At 39.9% G+C, this 21,132-nt stretch overlaps 9 protein-coding genes across 9 annotated transcripts; 5 read left to right on the top strand and 4 right to left on the bottom strand.

Annotated features, from left to right (window-relative positions):
* Positions 1 to 527: 527 nt before the first annotated feature.
* Positions 528 to 3,477, top strand: SS1G_06467 (hypothetical protein; the record flags this gene model as incomplete). The annotated part of the gene is made up of 3 exons (XM_001592177.1): positions 528 to 828; positions 911 to 2,152; positions 2,201 to 3,477. 3 exons carry the CDS (start codon positions 528 to 530, stop codon positions 3,475 to 3,477), a joined length of 2,820 nt encoding a protein of 939 aa, XP_001592227.1.
* A 744-nt stretch (positions 3,478 to 4,221) lies between these two features.
* On the bottom strand, positions 4,222 to 4,909 carry SS1G_06466 (predicted protein; the record flags this gene model as incomplete). Its single annotated transcript, XM_001592176.1, has 2 exons — positions 4,222 to 4,321; positions 4,857 to 4,909. The coding sequence occupies 2 exons, from the start codon at positions 4,907 to 4,909 to the stop codon at positions 4,222 to 4,224; spliced, it is 153 nt and encodes a 50-aa protein (XP_001592226.1).
* A 1,528-nt stretch (positions 4,910 to 6,437) lies between these two features.
* On the top strand, positions 6,438 to 6,762 carry SS1G_06465 (predicted protein; the record flags this gene model as incomplete). Its single annotated transcript, XM_001592175.1, has 2 exons — positions 6,438 to 6,615; positions 6,689 to 6,762. The coding sequence occupies 2 exons, from the start codon at positions 6,438 to 6,440 to the stop codon at positions 6,760 to 6,762; spliced, it is 252 nt and encodes an 83-aa protein (XP_001592225.1).
* Positions 6,763 to 7,275: 513 nt separating this feature from the next.
* On the top strand, positions 7,276 to 7,692 carry SS1G_06464 (predicted protein; the record flags this gene model as incomplete). Its single annotated transcript, XM_001592174.1, has 3 exons — positions 7,276 to 7,314; positions 7,382 to 7,549; positions 7,609 to 7,692. 3 exons carry the CDS (start codon positions 7,276 to 7,278, stop codon positions 7,690 to 7,692), a joined length of 291 nt encoding a protein of 96 aa, XP_001592224.1.
* A 399-nt stretch (positions 7,693 to 8,091) lies between these two features.
* Positions 8,092 to 8,390, top strand: SS1G_06463 (predicted protein; the record flags this gene model as incomplete). Its single annotated transcript, XM_001592173.1, has 2 exons — positions 8,092 to 8,134; positions 8,194 to 8,390. 2 exons carry the CDS (start codon positions 8,092 to 8,094, stop codon positions 8,388 to 8,390), a joined length of 240 nt encoding a protein of 79 aa, XP_001592223.1.
* A 1,481-nt stretch (positions 8,391 to 9,871) lies between these two features.
* Positions 9,872 to 11,747, bottom strand: SS1G_06462 (hypothetical protein; the record flags this gene model as incomplete). Its single annotated transcript, XM_001592172.1, has 4 exons — positions 9,872 to 9,884; positions 10,196 to 10,664; positions 11,219 to 11,551; positions 11,642 to 11,747. The coding sequence occupies 4 exons, from the start codon at positions 11,745 to 11,747 to the stop codon at positions 9,872 to 9,874; spliced, it is 921 nt and encodes a 306-aa protein (XP_001592222.1).
* Positions 11,748 to 15,638: 3,891 nt separating this feature from the next.
* Positions 15,639 to 16,970, bottom strand: SS1G_06461 (hypothetical protein; the record flags this gene model as incomplete). Its single annotated transcript, XM_001592171.1, has 2 exons — positions 15,639 to 16,411; positions 16,460 to 16,970. The coding sequence occupies 2 exons, from the start codon at positions 16,968 to 16,970 to the stop codon at positions 15,639 to 15,641; spliced, it is 1,284 nt and encodes a 427-aa protein (XP_001592221.1).
* Positions 16,971 to 17,273: 303 nt separating this feature from the next.
* SS1G_06460 (hypothetical protein) lies at positions 17,274 to 17,972 on the top strand (the record flags this gene model as incomplete). The annotated part of the gene is made up of 1 exon (XM_001592170.1): positions 17,274 to 17,972. The coding sequence occupies one exon, from the start codon at positions 17,274 to 17,276 to the stop codon at positions 17,970 to 17,972; it is 699 nt and encodes a 232-aa protein (XP_001592220.1).
* Positions 17,973 to 19,294: 1,322 nt separating this feature from the next.
* On the bottom strand, positions 19,295 to 19,564 carry SS1G_06459 (predicted protein; the record flags this gene model as incomplete). The annotated part of the gene is made up of 2 exons (XM_001592169.1): positions 19,295 to 19,417; positions 19,502 to 19,564. The coding sequence occupies 2 exons, from the start codon at positions 19,562 to 19,564 to the stop codon at positions 19,295 to 19,297; spliced, it is 186 nt and encodes a 61-aa protein (XP_001592219.1).
* Positions 19,565 to 21,132: the final 1,568 nt, after the last annotated feature.

Raw genomic sequence — 21,132 nt, 5'->3', positions numbered from 1 at the left:
AATTTCATGGTGTGGGGTGATGCACAATATTACATAATTACACGTGATCTATGCGCTAAAGATTGGAGCGAGCGAAGCTTCTGAACATTCAATTGTAAGAAAGAATTAAAGGAATTTCTAAAAAATAAAGTAAGAAATCAATCATGTCTTACTATCTGGCGGTCATTTGAATAACTTCAAATAATTATCTATTCCCTTATTTACCAATTTATTGTGTAACCGAATCTTTTTTATTTTCGCCTATCGAAATAATTTGTTACTCTAAAAGTAACCTCGTGGAAATCCCACCTGCACAACCTGAACAAAACTGACGCGACAAGTCGTTTTTCAGGAGAGCTTAAATCTGTGCCCTGTGCCTTTTTTAAACCTGCCTCACCTAAAATCCCACACCTAAAGCGTCATCCCTCCTCTCCAACATCACAACGAAAAAAACCCTCTAAAACCAAACAACTCTCTACATTTTCTCTCTTCTTCTTCAAGGTACTTGGTATTTTTCTTGCTTACACAATTACACACAACCTCACAAGATGTCTGAGGTACAATCAAGACCAGCGCCTCGTGGCAGAGGCTCAGCTCGAGGTGGTCGTGGAGGTTTTGCACCAAGAGCTGGTCGCGGCGGAAGAGGTCAGGCAGCTAACGGCGAGAACACATCTACTACTGCATCAATTGAGCAAGATAATACTGAAGTCATTCAATTAAAGAAGAAGCATGGTAGCAAAGTTAGCACTATCCAAGAATTGTTTCCAGGCTGGACAGATGAGGATGTTGTTATGGCTCTTGAAGAAACAGACGGAGATCTAGAAAGTACTGTCGAGCGCATTTCGGAGGGTAAGGATTTCATGCATAATTTTACAATCCACATCGAGCCCATATCCTTTATAGTACATTTACTAGTCTAACACAATCAAAGGTACCATCTCACAATGGGGAGAGGTTTCGAATAAGAAAGACCGATCTAAGTCCAAAGCCCACGAATCAGCTCCATCTACTGCTCTTAACGAAATTAACAACACTGGAAGAGCCTCCCGAGGTGGTAGAGGTGGATTTGATGGTAGCAGAGGACGCGGTCGCGGTAATGACAGAGGTCGAGGTGGTAGAGCTCGTGGAGCTTCAATTGCGCATACAAATGGTACACGTAACGAAACTACCGAAGTTTCTGTTCCTACAACTGAATCTAACGCTTGGGATACTACTGCCACTACTGAAGACACCGCTAAAGATACCAATGCCGATTCTCGGGAATCTACCAAACCTACTGAGGGCGATAATACCTGGGGTGCCGCAGCAACCAGTGCAGCTGTCACAACTGCCACCGCCGCTTCAACTGCAGCTTCAAGCATTATTCCCGATGGAGTCAAGAAGAGCTGGGCAAGCATGTTTGCTCCTGCACCTAAGCCCAAGAAGGCCCCAGAGCCGCCCGTGGAAAAGCCTGCAGAACTCCCTAAGCCAGAAGAACCGGTCGAAGCCCCAGTTGTTTCAGAGCCAGAGCCCTCCATCCCTGAACCAGAGCCCGTCGAAACCCCGGAACCCGCTGCCCCAGTCGAGCCACCCGTCGAACCTGAAACTAATGTTAATCTCACCCCATCAAAGGACGAATTGACGGAGACAAACCTCGAACAAGTTCCAGATGAATCAGTTCCACCACCAAGTGCAACTGCTGCAAGCACAGCTGCAAGCTCATGGGATCCAAGAAATGCTACTGGAAATTCTACACCTTATTCCGCATTACAAGCTCAAACTTCAGCTACTGCCCGTGCTCCAACCAGTGGTTTCCAAGCTTCGGCACTAAAGGCTACTGGGTCGTCGGGTCGCACACCAAGCTTTCAACGCCGCGTCCTCGACCAGGAAGAAGCTGTTCGCATGCCAGGTAATCGCGAGGTGGATAGGGCCGCTGTACAATTTGGCGCATTTAATCTCAGTGGTACAAGTGAAGACGATGTTGATGGTGATCGTGAAGAGCCCGAGACTAGAGCTCAACCACCACAACATTCGCCAGTAGCCCCGAGAGCTACTTTACCTCCTGCTCCGCAACAGGCTGCACCAGTTTCCGAGACCTTGCCTACCCCAAAGCAAGCTCCTGGATTGCCCGCAGCTACTCACCCAACAGCTGCCCCTGGACTTCCTTCCCCACAAACCCACTCTACTTCTCAAAGTAAGTTAATTTTTACGTATCCACTTGGCATTACTAATTCTCGTTCAGCTACATCTCAACAAGGACCTCAAACTGCTGGTTCTCAATTAGGTCAGTACGGTCGATATGGACAACCGGGATCCCAGGAACAGTCTTCTTTGCCACAGAAGCCTTACGACGCGTTCAGCCAACAGGCGCCAAGCTCGCAAAGCCCATTCGAAGGCTATCCAAGTCAGGCTCAGTCTCAGCCACAACAACAATCCGGCGCGTTTTCTTCCGCACCAAACGATTACTCTTCATACTATACCTCTGATCCGCAAAGACAAAATTACAACAGTTACTATCAACAGCAATATGGCTTGCAACAAGGCAGCCAAGGTCAACAAGATGTTTCAGCATCTCAAAGATCTTATAGTGGGTACAATGGACCACAAAGTGAAACTTCCGGCCAACAATCCCAATCACGTTATGCGACTACAGGAGAAGGTCAGAATAGTGGACACACTACTCCTAACCCAGTAGCTCAAAGCCAACAACAAACTGGCGCTGCTGCTCAAACAACCCAGCCTCAACCAGGCCATTCACAACAACCCCAAGGAGGTTATCCATATGGACATCCTTACTATTCTTCCCCATACTATGCTACTTACATGAACCAGTTCCAACAATCTGGCGGCTACGGTGGTTATGGTGGTTCTCCATATGGTGGTGGAAAAGGTGGTATCCACGGTCAACCATACCAAGGTTACATGTCACCAGGTGCACCATATGATCACACCTCTTCTCCTGCTGCTGGTGGATTTGCTGGATCCTCTCTTCATGGCCGTGACTCCGCAGTTGGAGGGGGCTTGGGTGATTATGGCCGAGCCGGATCATCCCAATCATCGCAGACTCCACAAGCATTTGGTGCTGGGTCCCATGATGCATTTAGCCGTGGTGCTTATCCTTCAGGTCAGCACTACAATGCACCACAAAGCAGCCAACCTGGCGCTAGTGATGACTTGAAGCCGTTTGGTGACTCGAAGACTGCCAATGGACCAAGCCCATCTTTGTCTCAAGCTGGAAGACCTGGCTCTGCTACCAATGCTACCCCTGGGTCAGTTTTGCCACCCCCACAATCGCAACAAGGTGGGTATGGTGGATACCCAAGCCATCTTCAAGGTCATGGACTTCACGGCAGCCAAGCTGGTAGCCAATATGGCGGCCTTGGTGGTGTCGGAGGTCATCAAGCTGCTGGTCAAGGGCACCAGAGTAGCGGATATGGAGGCTACCAAGGTTACGGAGGTTACCAGGGGTTCGGTAACAGCCAACAACGTGGTGGATGGGGTGGCAACTATGGACATTAATTCATCCAGCCAAGAGTAAATTGCACATACCTTTGGTACTCGTCGCTGACCTTCCTTAAGAGGAAGCATACGATCGTTCATACTAAAAATTAATTGTGTTACTACCACCAAGAATTCATTTTCCTGCTTTTACTACTTTCTTTATTTTCAATGTCTAACGACACGTTGCACAATCAACAAATCTGGATTTCATATTAACATTATGGCTGGCTGGATTTGTTCTTACCTTTCCAAAAGGATACAATTTCACTGTTTTCAAATAGTTATCTTCACGAATCATATGATGGTTGGGGTGGGATGGAATGGAATGGGTTGATACGGATGCATTGCATGATTGTGTATGAGACTGGAGGGATGCATGGATTGATTTTGAGAGATATGACAGGTGGATAATGAATCCATTGGGGAGAATAGTTGGCCATAAAAAAATAACTGGATGATGAATAGTGATGAACATATCAATTCGAAGGTTTTATGGCTATCTAAATGTTTCCTTGTATATCTGTATGCATGTGCCAATCGATATTGATGAATCTTGTAATATTGTTACGAGGTTTGCCGTCTAGATCACGTGGAAGTGCTCTAGGCTCTCGAAGTGGTTTATAATTAGGCGTCAAGCAGGGACTCAAGTAATGACAATGATGCAATTCGTAACTAATAGTAGAGTATACTAAATGATTGATCTTGAGCACGAAGCTCTATACAAAGGGAATCCATCTTGATTATATAGACCTTCGTGCCTCCTTAAAAACCGATGGCTATAAACCCAACAATTCGATCACCGCAAAGCCGGTCTCGATTTGTCGGTTTCTTGATCATGTGATCAAGAACGTGACCTATATTACTGTCCGACGTAACATAAATAAATTTTGAAAATAAATAATTAAATATTTTAAAACAAAAACTTTTAAAATATATAATCTCAGTTGTGGTGCTTTCCCCCCCCCCCCGAGTTTAGCGGCCGCCGCATTAGGCAACGTGCGTGCACGAGCCAGACGCCGCTTTCAATATCTATAAGAATCGCACTCCCCTCTCTTCGATCTTCTGTTTCTTTAGTCCTCCTCCAACACCTCCTTCTTTGGTCATTCAGATTTGGCTTGTTGCAAATCTCTTCCTATACCGTCCCATTTCGAATCTCCATTTACATCGGTCTTGCCACAGCTGAAAAACGTCGATGGCATTACCTATCAAACTACAAATCTCGATTTACTACCTTGAACTCGATGTCTTTTGGCTGTTATGATGACGATCAATCAACTTATTCGCATTCTACTGGCCGAGTTACGAAGGAGACGGTAGTTCGGCTTTCCATTCTCACCAGTGCATTGTTGCGATCACTACAACAATCACTTCAGTAACCCTAGTTGCAGTACTCTTACCCTGGGGCCTGGTTGCTTTCATTGCAATTTGGCCAATCGAAGAAATGTCTCATTATAGTATGGGGTGCTTTTGCTATCTCATTGTGCTAGGGATAACTTGTATGCTGAGGGAAGGATCATGGTAAGTTTCTGCACGGCGAAATGATGATGTATGTAGTCTGTCTTCGATTGAGGTTGATTTGTGATGAGAGCAATTTACATTTATTATATACTGCAATCTCTTGAGTATTAACGATTAAACGCTGGTGGTTCGAGGTCTGGGTCACTCTATATGTATTTACAAGGGATAGGTCGTATAACCTCGGAACAAGCTCTATTCGGGGCTGTGGTCATGTCAGAAGGATGGACCTTATATTGAACTAGGAAGGATTATCAGTTTAATATCCTGTTATTGATAGGATATTGTATTGATGTTAGAATGGATATATGATCATCTGGAGCTATATAGTTTCGTTTTTATAAAGGGAAGGTTCTATTTATATACTGGATAGATCAGAAAGGGACATTGGAAACATATACTTTGTCATCGACAATCACGAAATAACGCTAAGATTAGTCAATTGTGAATATGCAGAATAGGAATCTACAAGATAAACATATTCTATACTAAAAATACAAGATTAATGATGTTAACCCGATGATGTTAGGGATATGTCTTGTGTGAAGGGGTCTGTGTCGGGACCGAGGTGTTTGTATGTTGAGAGTATACGGAAGCTTGTAGAGGGCAGCTTTCCTAGCTATCAGAATCAAGCTACTATTGCGAATTCGACAAATATTGATTTCTCGGAATGGCAATCAACCAAACAATTTTAATGGCACGAGCCAAAGTATACACCGAGGCCTACAATAAAGTCCAATTTACTTTCTTACCCATTGTATCCCCCTCAATTATACTCTCGATAGCGCTAGTGATGAGGGGACTTGTCTCAGTCTTTCCTAGCCCCTCATTATGCATTGCTCAATCGCAGAAATGCCTTACAATAATGATGTACCTGCTTGGTTGCTCGGTCGTGTTGCGAATCCCTTCAGTGTAAAGCAAAAGAATTCGGGTAAGCTTTCCGCATTACAAGACGAGTGATATGCAGTGTATACCTTGACTTGGGCTGATTTATGATGAAATAGACTGATCGCTATCATAGACCCTGTAGTTTATTGTGGACTTCAAAACGGTCGGCCAGACGCTGCAAGCATTTGAACTGTATATTGGTGATTACAAGAGGCGTGGTAGGAAATAGAAGTAGATTAAGGGTGCGATATACTTGATCCTTCTGCCGGAATATGGTTCGCTTGGAGCTATAATCATTTCTGCAATGGGGCTATCCGCCGGTTATGATCAGTACGCTAGAGAGCTAAGAGTCGCCGGCTAGATGAGCGAATGTATGAGATAAGGAGCGCTCGCGGAAAGTTAAAGAGAGTACGTTCTAGTGGGTACCCTGCTTGCAGGAGAAACGTATTTAAACTGTCTTCCTCATTCCTGCTTCCTTTTTCTTTATTTCTCATCAGAGCAGTTCGATTTACTTGTATTATCTAGAGAGAGCAGAGAGCTTCCAAAATATTATCAATCACTTTTATACTCTCAAAATGACTTCTTTTGAACCCATTTATTATACCTATGTGCCCACTGCTCCGCGTTCCAGGAGGGCAATCACTCAGAAACATAGCTTTCCTATCGAGGAGCAGCATATTGTGCCAGATCGAAGATTAATTGACGATACTCAGAGATCAAATGATGGTAATGATTCAGGCTCAGAACTTCAAGGTATACATGCCCAAAATAAGATCCTAAGATATTCTTTTTCCCTACTAATAATGGTTAATGTTTTTCTATATAGAGAATAATGATATAGAAAATGTTGTCGATAATAACTACAATATCGATCTTCTTATATCATATAATATATCATAAATGAATACAAGAGAGGATTCAAGCTTGGAAAACAAAATTTGGGAGGATAAGATAGCTTCGCCAAGAATATATGATGACGATTCTTCATCAATTGGAATAGTCCTTGATCTCTATTTGTATCAGAAGACCTTAATAAAAGGATTACAAAAGGGTTATGATACTTAAAGTATGGATACTCTTGATTACGATAATAAAGCAATCTCCTAATTATATATAGATACTCTAATGCTGGAAGACAATAAATCAAATTCAGATGAGCAAGAGAATTTCTTAATAGGTGGTTCTCATTCTTCTTTTATGGATTACTCAATCGAGCTATTGTATCGATAACGAGCAAACCTCATCCCGATATAATGGTACAGAAGGTCATCCCTAGCGACTTCCTATTATCGGTCCATCCTCCACTGCTCCATCTATCATGATCGACTCGTCCAAATCGAACTTTGGTGGGCATTCACTAGCGATCAGCGATGGTAATCACTGCTATTCACCACCATCCTCTGTGAACCCCATATGTGCAGAGCCGGCAACCATTACCGAGTATCGAGAATGGTAGTTTCAAGGCTTTCTAAAATGTACCATAATTGGGAACGATATTATATACACTCTCGAATTTCAGTTACAATATGTACCGGAGCATCTGCACCTGCTTGTTATTGCGGAAGCATTAGGTGCTGATACATTTGCGCAGACCCGGAGCTCTTGCAGTATTCTACATTCCGAAGTACGCCCAGCAGGACCTAAAGGGAAGCGCGTTCGGTGGGAGGCAGATGAGCACGAGACGATAGTAAGGATGAAAAAGGACGGTTGTTCTTGGGAGGAAATTCATGACGCCCTCCCGCATAGGACGCAAGCAGCGATTCAGGTACAGTATTCTACAAAACTCAAAAAGTATTGGGTTTCTTGAGACCAGAAAGAGCATCAGATTGAATTGATTGATTCTCTAGCTAAGCAGTTAAGCTGCGAGTATATATTCAAAAAATGAAGGAATAAGGTTAGGTATTCAGCCTTCGGAATTAAAGTGCTTTGAAATCAAAATATTGAAAGCAAACAAACAGTATACCAAAAAGGAAAGAATGAATTAAAAGTTGAGTTTTGTTTGCTCCTTATATGCATCATGCAATATATATGCATATGCTGCCAAGATCCCAGGAGGTCAACAATAGGCTTCTATAATAAACTCCATCGAAATCACAATCAAGAAATCATCCCTTAGGAAAACATTACCAGAAAGGATATCAACCAACGATCATTTGATGCATACTTGGGTTTCAGATTCCAATCGTGTGATTTTCTCTATCATACTATATTTACAACATAAATACAATGATGCCTGAAGAGGCAGAGGCGCCAGATCGCAACGTTTTTGCCCGTCTGCGGTTTTTTGACAATCACATTACTGGATTATGCCCTTTACAATACTACAAATAGCTGGGAATAAGGGACATCATCATCATTACGACAATCACCACAAAATCATCTCTTTAGAGAAGTTCTTTAGGAAATCGGGCGTGATTTACCAAATTTCGATGTTTGTACAGGAGTTTGTGTGTCGAAAGGCTTCGGTCAAGGTTTATCATACAAGAAATGCACCTTTTTTTCAACTCGTTTCAAACAAGCAAGAATAATTCCTTTTACCGCTTGTCCCACTTGTTGGACAATGCCTGGCCCAGAATGGCTTACAATCTCATATAATTCGATCGCCGTGAACATTCTTCGCTTTGGAACTATGCTAATGTATGTTGCGAAAGTCGGGTATGTTATAACAAAAGATTGAAGCGTAATCGTTAGATTGATCCATGGTTTATCTTTCTTGATATATGAGGTTGGGAATTCCGAATTCCAGTATACTTCTTTCTAATTGAAATGGATAAGAGACAAGATATTGATCATTGTTAATATCACTTTAATAATACTAATCGATTACTACTAATATGGTATTTTGTATAATATTTTATTCTATCCATTTATTATGCTATAAAAGAAGGGGCTATTTATATTAAAGAGAAATGTAGAGTTCAGTAATAGTACAGTTCTATATGAGGTTAACGGTATCCATTAATAAACTGAAAGCCTATATGTAAACGATCAGATTCCTTCAATTTAGTATGGCATTATGATGACCTTATGATCGAAGGTGCACACCACTTCAGGAAACGTGTGGTATTCCGACACTTTCCTTCCTCGAGGTTCAATACATTCCGTGAATTTTTCCCGCCAAGGATCAGTTCTGTCTCCAACAAATTTCGCTATCAAGAAGTGCCTAAAGAAAATATTCTTTTGGATATGATTATGGATCTGAAAGTTTTGATTGACTGAGCTCAAGGGCAAAGGGCACATAAAACTTAATTGTATATTAGCCAGAAATTCAAGAATATATCTGTCGGAATACTATACGACTTCTGCAATGGTGTATACTTTCGATTATAAGGTCACTATAATGCCATACTAAATTGAAGGAATCTGATCGCTTGCGCACAGGCTTTCAGCTTATTGGTAGATACCATTAACCTTATATATGGAACCGTACTATTAGCGTACTTTTACACTTCCCCTTCAATATAAATAGTCCCTTCTCTTTCATAGAGTAACAATCAAGAATGAATAAAAGCAATACTATAATAGTACTATGAGAGCTAGTATCACTGAAGTGATACCAACAGAAAGGTATGTTGTTGCCGGTTCCATACCTAGTTTCACAACTGTAAAATTGAGGAACAAGAGTTCACAATTTAGTTCAGTACCCAAAAAAACAAAATTTCAGCAAGGAGAGAGGGTTCCTTCTTGAGAATAACTTCAATATAATGATAATGAACATATAAAAACACATAAATAATCAACCACAAACATAATCCATACTACAGAAATAAGGACCCTGCTCTAAACGCCTACAGAACCTTTCGAATTGCTTAACTCATATGTATAAGAAGCATTCTGACATTTAAGACCAAATTTGAAGCATTCTAGACAAATCCAGAAGTTGCCATTATCGCAAATTCCACATTTATAATAGTCACTTCCATCTGGAATAGACAATGTACAAACATCGCATCAATCTGATGTTGAATCATATAACACTAGTGTATGTTTCGCGCTCGTATTATCTTCTTCAGTTTGAAGGCCTATTGTATCGTTATACTGATGGATAAGATCAACAAGTTGACTATTTCCGCTTCTTTTGGCTCATCAGGTCCACATCCGACCAAAGCAATCTTTAGAGTCGATATAGGTATGATGAGCGCCGAGTAGAAACTTAACTATTTCTACATGCCCATTTCTTGATGTAGCAAATAATGGTGTTGCGTTATAATTATCTTTGATGTGGAGAGAAGAGGGATACTTGGTATACAATAGTCGTACTAATTTATTGTGCCCTTGCATCGCAGCAAAGAAAAGAGCTGTCCGGCCATTTTTATCGGTATCCAAGGCATACACTTCAGAAATTGCAGAAAGGAACTTTACAGCTTCGATATGACCATTATATGATGCTGCATTTAATGGAGTCCAACCATTATTATCTGGTGTATGAATATCTGCTCCATGCATATACAAGAACTTGATCACTTCGATATGACCATTATATGATGCTGCATATAATGGAGTCCAGCCGTTGTTGCTTGCTGTATGGATATCTGCATCTGCTCCATGCTCATATAAGAACTTGACCACTTCGATATGACCGTTCACCGTCGCTAGTAAAAATGCTGTGCAATGTTTTTCATTTATCGTATGGATTTCCGCTCCTTGTCTCTTCAAAATTTCTACTATTTTAAGGTGTCCTTTCAATGCAGCCCAATGGAGAGGTACATTTCCCTCTTTGTCCATTCTATTCATAACTATACTTTGTTCCTTTGTAATCTCGACCCTGCACTCATCTGTTTTCCGAAATCCTTTTTCCTTTTCTGTAATCTTTCGAATGAAATTAGCAACCTGTTGCAAGCTTCCACTATTAAAAACTATTTTTGGTCTATATGGCCTTTCCTGTATAACCAATTCTCTCTTCATCCTTTGCTGGTTTAAAGTTTTTGTTTTAGATATTGCCTAGTGTCCTGATTTCCACCTTTGCTAGAAGAAGTCTTCATTAACCCCTGTTTCTTGCCATCTGTTACGTGATTCGATTTGGGCCTTCTCTCCATCCGCTTGGGACCTATCTCTATAGATGTTGCAACCTGTTGCTTATCGCTTCTGCAAATGCTTTCGGCTAATCTAGGCAATCCGTATTCTGCTGCAATATGTAATAAGCTAATGCCCTTTTTAGGATAGTCTTTTGTATCTCTATCTTGAACTTGAAATATGCGAACCTATATATCAAGAACATCTTGAGAAGGCCAATTGATCTTTTCTTTATATTTATCTTTCTCTGTCTTAATAGTATGTATAAGCCAATTTTCTGTTGTATAATCCAGAAAAAAAAATTGTCTTAGAGACTTGATTTGTTTTTCTGAGAACATTGTACCAATTTCTCTTGTTGATAAATAGTTTAGACATGTATTTGCCAGTTGCAAATGGGCCTTCATAGTAAGGTCTTGAATTAGATAATTAAGACCTTGTAATTCTGCCAGTTTATTGTAGAGGTATTTAAGACCTTTCGTAAGTATGAAGCCTTTGATTATGTCATGATGAAATCCAACAACAGGTTTGTCCTTTGCTAAATCCGAATTCGCAATATCTACAAGACCTCTGCTCAAGTATATCATTCTTGTTTTCATTTTTCGATCATTGAGGATGCAGTAAGGATTGCTTTCATCTTCGTACTCGTTCAGTGAACTTTTTGACCCACTCAGATGAACTGTCATTGCAGTCCTCAGTTCATCAAGTGATAATGGCCGACTCGTGAAACATATCCACTGAAATAAGATAATGGTTTCCTACAGCTCACTGTTCTCAATATTCTTAAGAAGGTCTTCATAAAGTCCATCTAATTCCTTTGGGCACTCTGAAATCTTTGATTCGATCATTTTTATACTCAAGCCTTTGTTGCTCATCTTGTGTATTTGTCGAATAATCAAGAAAAGCCAAAGGAATAGCCCGTTTGCTTTGGTCTGAAGCAGTTCTTTAAGATTATCCTTTGCTCTCTCTGTTTCATCTGGAAGACGCAACTCTTGCGTAATGAATTTTGGTATATCATCCCGGGTTTCTTCTTCGAGGCGAATTTGAAAATCTGCATCAATTGGACCATCAGAATAAAGACGACAAGTAAAGAATATTGCCGGTCTTTCTGATCTCAACTGTGATTGACCCTTCAAACTGTGAAAGAATCTGATAAGATCGTCTCGGTCCTGATCTCTGCACTCGTCAATAGCGTCGACAAGGATCGTGGTTTTGTGGCGTCTGGAGCAATCAAGCACAAGTTTCTCAAAACTATCTCTCAATTCAGTTTGATGCCATATAAATTGTATATTGCTTTTTCCTGTTTCAATCCAGCGTTTACGATATATATCTTGGAAAGTCGCTTTCGAGTTATTATCCTGATCAAATAATTGAAGAAAAAGAGTGCGGAAGAGACCTTCTGTATTAGTCTGGAGCTTTGTACCACTAGAATAAAAGAAAAAAGATAGCACAATAGCTTTTGAGGAAGCAGCATCTTCTTCCCGTTTTCTTAAGGCAAACTTTAATAACGTGAACTTCCCACAATCGGGTTTGCCTCTAATAAGAAGTAGCCTGTGTTCATTGACCCAACGCAAGTACTGAGAGGATTCAAGTAGCTATAAACAAATCCCGTCTGCTTCTCTATTTATCAATCTTTCTCGACTAATTAAATCTCCAAATACCAGAGAACGGAGACAATCTTTCTTGTTAGATGTTTTATTTCAAAATGAAAGGTTCAGAATAACTAACCATCCCAGCTTATATTCTCCTCGAGGCCAGGTTCAAATCTTTTATCATCTCTATCACATCTACGTTCAATAAGATTCTTTCAAGGATTGCTATGAACATCTGATAGATTATCCTTGAATTTTGAATCTGTTGTATTTAAAAAGGTAGGGCCATGAAAATGGTTACCATTTAACTAATAAGATTCACTGCGAAAACAACCACCGAAATTTTGTTTTCCTGCTATGATAGGTACCAGTTATAAGGGTTAGAATAGTGAAGTAGAAGCAAAACAAATCAATATACTGTATTAATCGATACAGATTGTTATGTATATAAAAATGAAGCGAAAGTAATCATATGTCTAATCTATAGTTTTCAACTTGTGATGTTATTTCATAGAGTTATATATTGATGTTAAATGAAAAATGGATATTGGGTTGTGTCTTATTGTTTATGGATGAGGGTAAATATCAATGTAGAAGAACTAAAAATACAATTCAGGCACTAATATCAAAAACCTGATATCTATATTTTATATCTATACACATATGGTATGCTTTTGGTTGTTGTTTCCCCTGCAGTTATCTGTGTATGCTGGGAACGAGGCTAGGGTAGGTAAATTCCACTTATCACACCTAAGATGAAGACTGCGAACAAAAACAAGATCTAAAAGTTGTATTGAGGGGGCGATGCAGTATGGGTGATTGTTGAAAAGCCTTATACTGGCCAACTTATAGAATTACGTAGAACGAATCATTATTCATTTTTTTGTAATCTTAGACACATACAGAAAAGCCGAAGTAAGCAACGCTCAGCTTTACAGCCTGATAACGCATATCTCGTTTCTCAATACAACCCTAATCCTTACATTTGAGGACCAATATTATTCGAAACGAAAACCGAAAGAACAGCTGCATAAGCTGTAGAAGCTTCTAGCACCATCTGATTTGACACTTGCGAAATCAAAGAAAGCAAAAATGCGAAGACGATGATACATAAAGAAATTGTTAATAATCTGTTATTTAAATCCTTCTGATACGACAAGATCAAAAGAGAAAAAATTAGGAAGGCGCTGGCAATACAGGCGATTAGGAAACGAGCAACGAAATCCGTTATGGGTGATAGTATTCTGATAGCTTTGAAAATCAGGGGTCGATGGAGGGGTCAGAAAACGAGGTGGTATAAGTGGAAGAGGGTGTAAATTGAGGAATAGAAAGCCCCAAGGTACAAAAGCTACCTTTGGCACTAGTGATAAGCTAAACTAGCGTACATGTGACCTGTTAAAAGCACCCCTGTCATAAAATCGATGAAGGGACCGCTTCTGGATTAGGAAGCTTGGCCTGTTTAATGTAGCGATGAAGCATGTATCGAATTGGGTTATGTTGTATAATACATTTCTTTCTTGTTAGTATATCTTCTTTACGGAGATGGGAGAGCCAGGTGCTATTAATAGTTTGCATATTTATGATTTGGTTGAATTGAATGATTGTGGAGTCTGAGATACGTTGAAATGCACTTAAGTGACCCATGGAGCGGCAGTATATCGTACATGTGTCTGTACTATTTTGGGTCGCCGTATATTGTATGGTTTATGATGTTGCGGCTTATATATGCGCCTATAGAGGCGAAGCAATGTATATATGCTGAAAAGTATTGCACGGCATAATATAGCTATTACTGGTTTGCCAGAGTGTATGTCACGAATCATTTGGTCAACTTGGTCAATTTGGTCAATTTGGGCAATCACCCCAATGTCAAATTTCATTACATTTCATTTGTTATTCCTCTTATTTGAATACGAGAGTATCTGCAAGGCGGGCTTGGTTCCCTAGTATTAGTTTTCACTTCCCCCATTCAAACATTAAAAGATTGAGGCTTTCAATCTCCCCAACCTGTATTAGCTACGGTCGAATTAGGCTAGCTTCCCTTCATTTGTTATTAGTTAGAAGCTTACAAAGTTTCTAGCCGTCTTAGATAGTCTTAGACTCAGTGTAGACGTTAATTTAATCAATAAATCAAATATCTCATATTTTCTCGAGCTATTTCTTTTATCCTGGTCCGGATATCTGATAAATACTTGCACTATCCTCTCCAACCCTGCAATATAGTAGTGATATAGGAGAAAGTCTATTCTAAACCACAGGAATTGTATGAGATCAATATAAAGCTTATTTCAACAATTGTTTTGTCTCTGTTTCATTTCCTTTTCTTTACAAAATACTTTATTTCTTGGTCCAAACCGCTGTCAAAAAGATTACCCGATACACCTACAAGAAGCCAATTTGGTTCCATCCCTGGTTCAGTTCTTAAATTTCCAATTAACTATACTTTATATCAACTCCGTAACTTTGACCGAAACAAACTTCCATGGGGTAAACTCGTAAAATCCCAGAATAATTAATAATTTGAATACTCCAAATAGATTGAAATTTTCTTAGATGATCATGAATCAAGAATCTCCTATTATGAAAGCATAGTGACTTATTAAACAGTATACACTAGAACTCACGCATTACCCACGTATATAAGTTATCTCACCGTCTTCCCTCGCATTATTTACCAAATACTAGGAAATTTCTTATCAAACTCAATTTTCCCGAAACTTAGCGGATATCCATTCCATGATTTCTCATATCCTCTAGAACAATCATGACCGGCCAATAGGCCCACTTAATAGAACAACAACAAATCTATTGTTCTAATTTCATTACTAGGCAGAATTCCTTGCTTCTCCCAGAGATTCCAGTATGAATTTAGTGGGCATCTACTTGGAGCCTCAGATTCAAACTATTAGATGGATATTATATTAAGCTGTCAACTATGACAGATGAGACCTTGAACTTGAGATATAGAAAACCGGTCTTCAGATATCCATTAACTGCTGATTGGTGACTTTTAATCTTTAAGGAATCTAAACAATTACATACCTAGATCAATACGTATTGAAAACCACTAGGACAAAACTAAGAATATATTATTTTTGATATCTCCAAAAAATCCTTAAAATTCATAAAATCGTAATCATAATAATACACACAGTAAAATACCCATCACCAAAATTAATGATGCCCGCCAATGCTATCAGACTCAGAACTCCCGAATCCAGTCCATCCATTAAAATCATCCGCAAATGTGACTGCCATGGACAAATACCTCTCATGTACATCCCCCCAAGTAAAAGCTGCTTCCCTAATTGCTCGTATTGCTTTCACATAATGTGGGTCAGTTGACCATACACCATTGATAGCTTTATCTTCCACATATTTCCATCCTTTGCCTGGTTTCTGCTCAATGTCCTCGTTTATTTTCGGTCTCATCTGTGCACAGTATACGGCGATTGTGAATAACCACCACTGACGTATCAAACCTACTTGAAATTTTGGTGGGACGAAAGGAAGAAGAATTCGAACGGCATGGCTAGTGGTGAGGATGTGTACCACAAAGAAGTCGTATGCGTGAGTACCAGGTTTAACGGTCTGCACAAGCAAATTTACAGCAGCTTCTTGCGAATCACGAAACTGTTTTTCGGGATCGGTAATGCTCCATGCGTTCCAATGCTCTAGTATGAAGTCCTCATGTTTCTCGAAAAGCTTGGTTATGTTGGAGGGCGATGGTTCATCTAAAACTCCATCTAACCGAGAGTCGGCATGTATTTTGTGAAGAATTTCTAAGGGCGAGGTTGTGCTATAGGTAGAGGCTTTAGTATAAGATGGATCATCGAGGTATTTATGCATGAAATTATAGCAGGTCGATGTGAGGGAGAGGGCTTCGATGGCTAATTCGCGGCTATTCAATTCGACTGCGTAACCGAGATGAATAAGGGGGTGGCCGACTAAAATAATTGTTAGTATCAGTGGGACAGAATAGATGATACACTTACGTCCTGAAGTCAAACCATTGACAAGAGGAGCTTCACCACTGTAAAGATACTCCTCCACCAAAGCCTTCCAATCATAACTAAATTTCAGAGCAAGCTCATCCTCAAAAAAATCAACATATGCCCTTTGATATACCTTCTCGCCTAAGAAATCCCTCCAATCCGCATCGGTAATCTCCCCGGGAGAATCCTGCCATTCCTCAAGAACTTTTGATTCTTCAGCATAAACTCTTTGTAACTGGTCATAATCTGCTCCTAGAAGATAGGCAGATCCAAGATGATGTGGTAAATGGTTGTGGAATCGATTATAGTTGTAGAGGATTGAATGGTTAATATGATTCGATTTTAAAAGATGCTTCAAAGTTCTTGGTCTTTTCTCTGGAGCTGTTTCAATATCATGAATCTCAACTGATGGAAGAGTGATTGATTGTGTTGATGAACCAATAGTAGTGTTCGCGACATATTTATAGATTCTGTTCACAATAGGAACCCAATTTATCATAGGAGCCGACATGATTGCTGTTGTGTTGAAGGTTCATAATATCAGAACGAAAGTGTGGGGAAAGCTTGAGCTATATATGGGCAGAATGGTTTGGTTGGCGGTTGATTAAAAGCGGTGACGCAAGTTTTGTTGAGTGTGGCGTACGTATGTGGCTTATGCGTAGCCGGTAACAATATACACGGCATCGGAAAATCTCTAATGCCGAACAGTAAGGTTACAGCTACCAACTTGATATTTTAATAGAACGCGTCGCGAGAAACCAGCATAGTCAAACATGAAATTCAACCTCATGAGGTTATCAGCTTCCATCAAGCAATGCCTCCTATTAAGCCATTGATATATGCAGAGCTTCTGTCAAACATTCGTCAGATATCTATCCTTGCATTCTTAGATACACCATCAGATTCTTCTACAAGAGCTGAATTATTGGCCGATGGAACAATATTGAGACTGAATCATGCCGAAGAGAATATTCAATTAACTCTTCCAGGCCAAGTGATATCAAATTCAAAATTACGGGAGTTTCCTGTTGATAGCTTTGAGCTATCATGGCGTCTTCCTTTGGCAGAAGACTTTCAACGAGCTGATGCAGATATTTCACAAACTATCGAGGCACCATGGTCTGCAAAAGATATGGCTAGTGGTGAGCAAGTTCTCGAATGCCGTAAGTGCTCTGCAACTATTGTGGAAGCAGGTCGCATAAAAGAATGGAAAGATCTTCCAAGTGAGGGTTGGGCAGAAATGATGGATTTCTGGCACTGCCACAAGCCCTCGGATCATGCTGACCATAATCATGGAGAGGAGAATTTGGCTTCTACAAAAGGTTATGGGGCGAATACAAAGTTCACTGCACAAGTTGGAATTGGATTTGTGGACCATTCAACTTTTCTTTTGGCGGAAAATGATTGTAATATTCCTGTTGGAGGTAACGAGGTAAGTTATGATTCCTGCCTTCTTTCACTTGCGACTCCGATTCTTATGGGTACCAAGAAGGAGGCCAGACCTTCTATATAGGCTGGTCACCGATACAAATACCCAAGATCAAACACTTGTTGTCGCTCTGCTCCGGCAGCAACCAATTTCATATACCCTCTTCTTCGGATTATGGGTTTATGAATTGATTGAAGGCTTTCAAACCTTGGCATTTCAATTCAACGTATCTTCTTCGAGATTTTAGAAGTAACGGGATTAGAACAAGGGACATTTGCCAGTAATGATCCTACAGATTTTGGATCAAGTCATGTTCCAAGTAGTATGCCTTAATAACAATTGTTTTGCTCACAGATAAAGCGACCTATTCATTGTGAAAATAGACGGTGCCTCGCTATGATTGGATATAGTGATCCTCAAAATGAAGGCGTAAGGCTTTTCAAGTGGAGTTTGCGAATGGGAACTTTCGAAGAATCTTCGCCATCCAGTCTTTTGAATATGGTTCTTGAACCATCAATGGCTAAAATTATTTCGGCCCAATTCCTAGGAGTTATGAACTCGTCTTGTGTTTCCCGTTTACTTTTATTGCCATCAACAAAGACATCGGAACAAGGACCGGTTTACCCAGGCCTCAGTATTTGGATCTTTAATCCCTCGATCAGATATACTGCTTTAAATTTTTACTTTTCTAGGAAAATGCATATATCAGAGACACCTGGTAAACCTGGAATTTTAGCCATGAAAATTCTCTGGAAACACTGTACCCCTATTAGGAATTCATCATCGGAAAATGAATCTGTGGAGGAGCTGGAATTACCCGGAGATGTGTTACATGAATTTCGGCATCACTTGGAGGATGTTACAAAAAGATACCTTCCACCAAGCGCAAGGAAGTTACAGGAGTGGAATGTATCACTTTTGGAAAGGTACGAAGCAGCTGTAAAAGAGGAGTGAGCGATGGCGAGATAATCAATTGGCATTTTCGAACATTTCATCGCTTGGGCTTCACAGCTTTCAAGCTTTATAGCAATCATATATTCGCTGGTGGATAGGATAACATTTAAAAATGAACCCTGGATCATACTTCCTCTTAGTCTTGCAAAATTCTCTCCAGAGATTTCCTGAAATCTTCCCGTTCCATCAGCCAAAATCACAATGGCGATATTTCACTACATCAACGCAGTTTTACTGATTCTTTAACATTCCCATTTATGCTCTTCACTTTCCGTCTCATGAGTGTGTGTAGACCTGGGAGCCATCATACAATGCCTCCATTATCACGCTACGGCTTTTCGACGTGCCGCCAGAGCAGCCACAGATAAAAACATCGAAGCAGAACCTTACATTAGCGCATCTCGACGACAATTCTCAAAGATGTCTCTACGTCTCGGTACCTATTAAGAAAGTCATGGAATTCTCTCACTAGTTTTTCCATAACACCCACATCCAAGGGATGCGGCATCAATGCATTTGTAGTCGAATATATTGATGGGTTGATGGTCTATCCAAGATCTTACCATTTCTGATGCCTTAGTAACATTAGCATACTGCTTCATTGATACTATAGCCATGACAGGCCCCAGATCCAATGATTGGGCGGTAAGATCACGTACCTCATCTTCCGCTCCATCGTAGAATATGAGATAGACAGAATAGACAGCTTGCATATGCCGCATACGGGCGGGTTAGAACTAATAAAACACATAACTTACCATCCGACTATTCTGCACTTTCTCGGATGGAATCGACAACTCTTCTTATCCGGTGTATACACCAGAGAATCACTAGAAATATATATCAATATATACATTAATTAACCTACACTAACATAACATAACATAATATAAAAGACCGATCAAATTAATCTTATTATAATAATTCATTCTGATTATATATATAATTATGTTAAAGTGAATGGTTTCTGCGTAGCACGTGCACAAGGCACTAGTCCTTTTAGGACTAGATTGAGAAGCTCTCTGTAGGAGAGCTTCGCACTTCTGTAGAACTAAGATAGTGTGTGATTCATATAAAAGCCCAATATAGCCTCAGTTCTGCCCTATCAGCTTCCCACTATTCCCTGTGTAAGGTCATTCCTTTTAACAAATTAATATATAAAATCAACAACCACTTTAAAATCTAACCCATCTCTCTAATTCCTTAAAACAAATCAAAATTATTAAAATTCTCTTTTTTAGAATAATTTTAAATAATTCTATTTGTAATTACTATATGTATTCTATATAAGAATATATTATCAATAATTAAATCATAAATCTAATACTCTACTTTCCAGCCACCCCCTAATTCCGGCCATCTTTTATACCAAAAATCGTGGTTTTTAATTATTAATAACTGTTAAAAGGAATGACCTCACACAGGGAATAGTGGGAAGCTGATAGGGCAGAACTGAGGTAATATTGGTCTAGTAGGTTAATTGTAACGATACTGTACTAAAGGCAGCGGCTGCCTAAGGTTCGTCGGTTGGTAGTTATAGGTTAAGGCTTTATCACTGGTATTCACTTGAAAGTGAATTCGTTACTAGATCAAGTAGAATGTAGGTAAACTAATTGATAACTAAGTTGAGCACGAAGCTCCTAAACTATGAAACTACTCTGACTATATAATGAACGAAGAAGGGAGCCCCCAGGAGCTTTCTGGCTCCTCAGGGCTCCTGGAGCTCTAGGAGCTTTGAGGGCTCCTAGGGCTCCTTATCACGTGATTTCTGATGGTGCGTGCATACACGATCTTCAGGTGACCAAGATCACATACTAATTCGATGAAATCTGATCGTGTTTGCACAAGGCCTAAGCTCTCCTAATTAATCAGTTTGCTACCATCGTAACACCATCAATCCTAATGGTGAATCGTGACATTAATCTCTCTTCTAAGTTCTACGGAAGTGCGAAGCTCTCTTACAGAGAGCTTCTCAATCTAGTCCTAATAGGACTAGTGCCCTGTGCATGTGCTACGCAGGAACCATTCACTTTAACAATAACTTTACAATTAATAAATACTGTTAAGTAAAATATAATTCTTCTATAAATCTTGTTCTTTATTGATTTTTGATATGGATTTCCTTTTGAAAAAAAAAATACTTAATAATAAGAAGTAGAGTAAGTGTTACAACTGGGTATCCTTCCCCTCCGCGTCACAATGATCTAATCCAAGGTACCTTTGTTTAATTCCCCTTATGGGATCCCTGCCCGTTCCCGACTAAACCTATGGGTATTATAGGCCCTAAAAT

The sequence above is a fragment of the Sclerotinia sclerotiorum genome, genomic scaffold (genome assembly GCF_000146945.2).
Source record: "Sclerotinia sclerotiorum 1980 UF-70 scaffold_8 genomic scaffold, whole genome shotgun sequence".
Lineage (NCBI taxonomy): Eukaryota > Fungi > Ascomycota > Leotiomycetes > Helotiales > Sclerotiniaceae > Sclerotinia > Sclerotinia sclerotiorum.
Note: the sequence above shows the minus strand (reverse complement) of the source record. Positions and strands in the feature narration are given on the sequence as shown.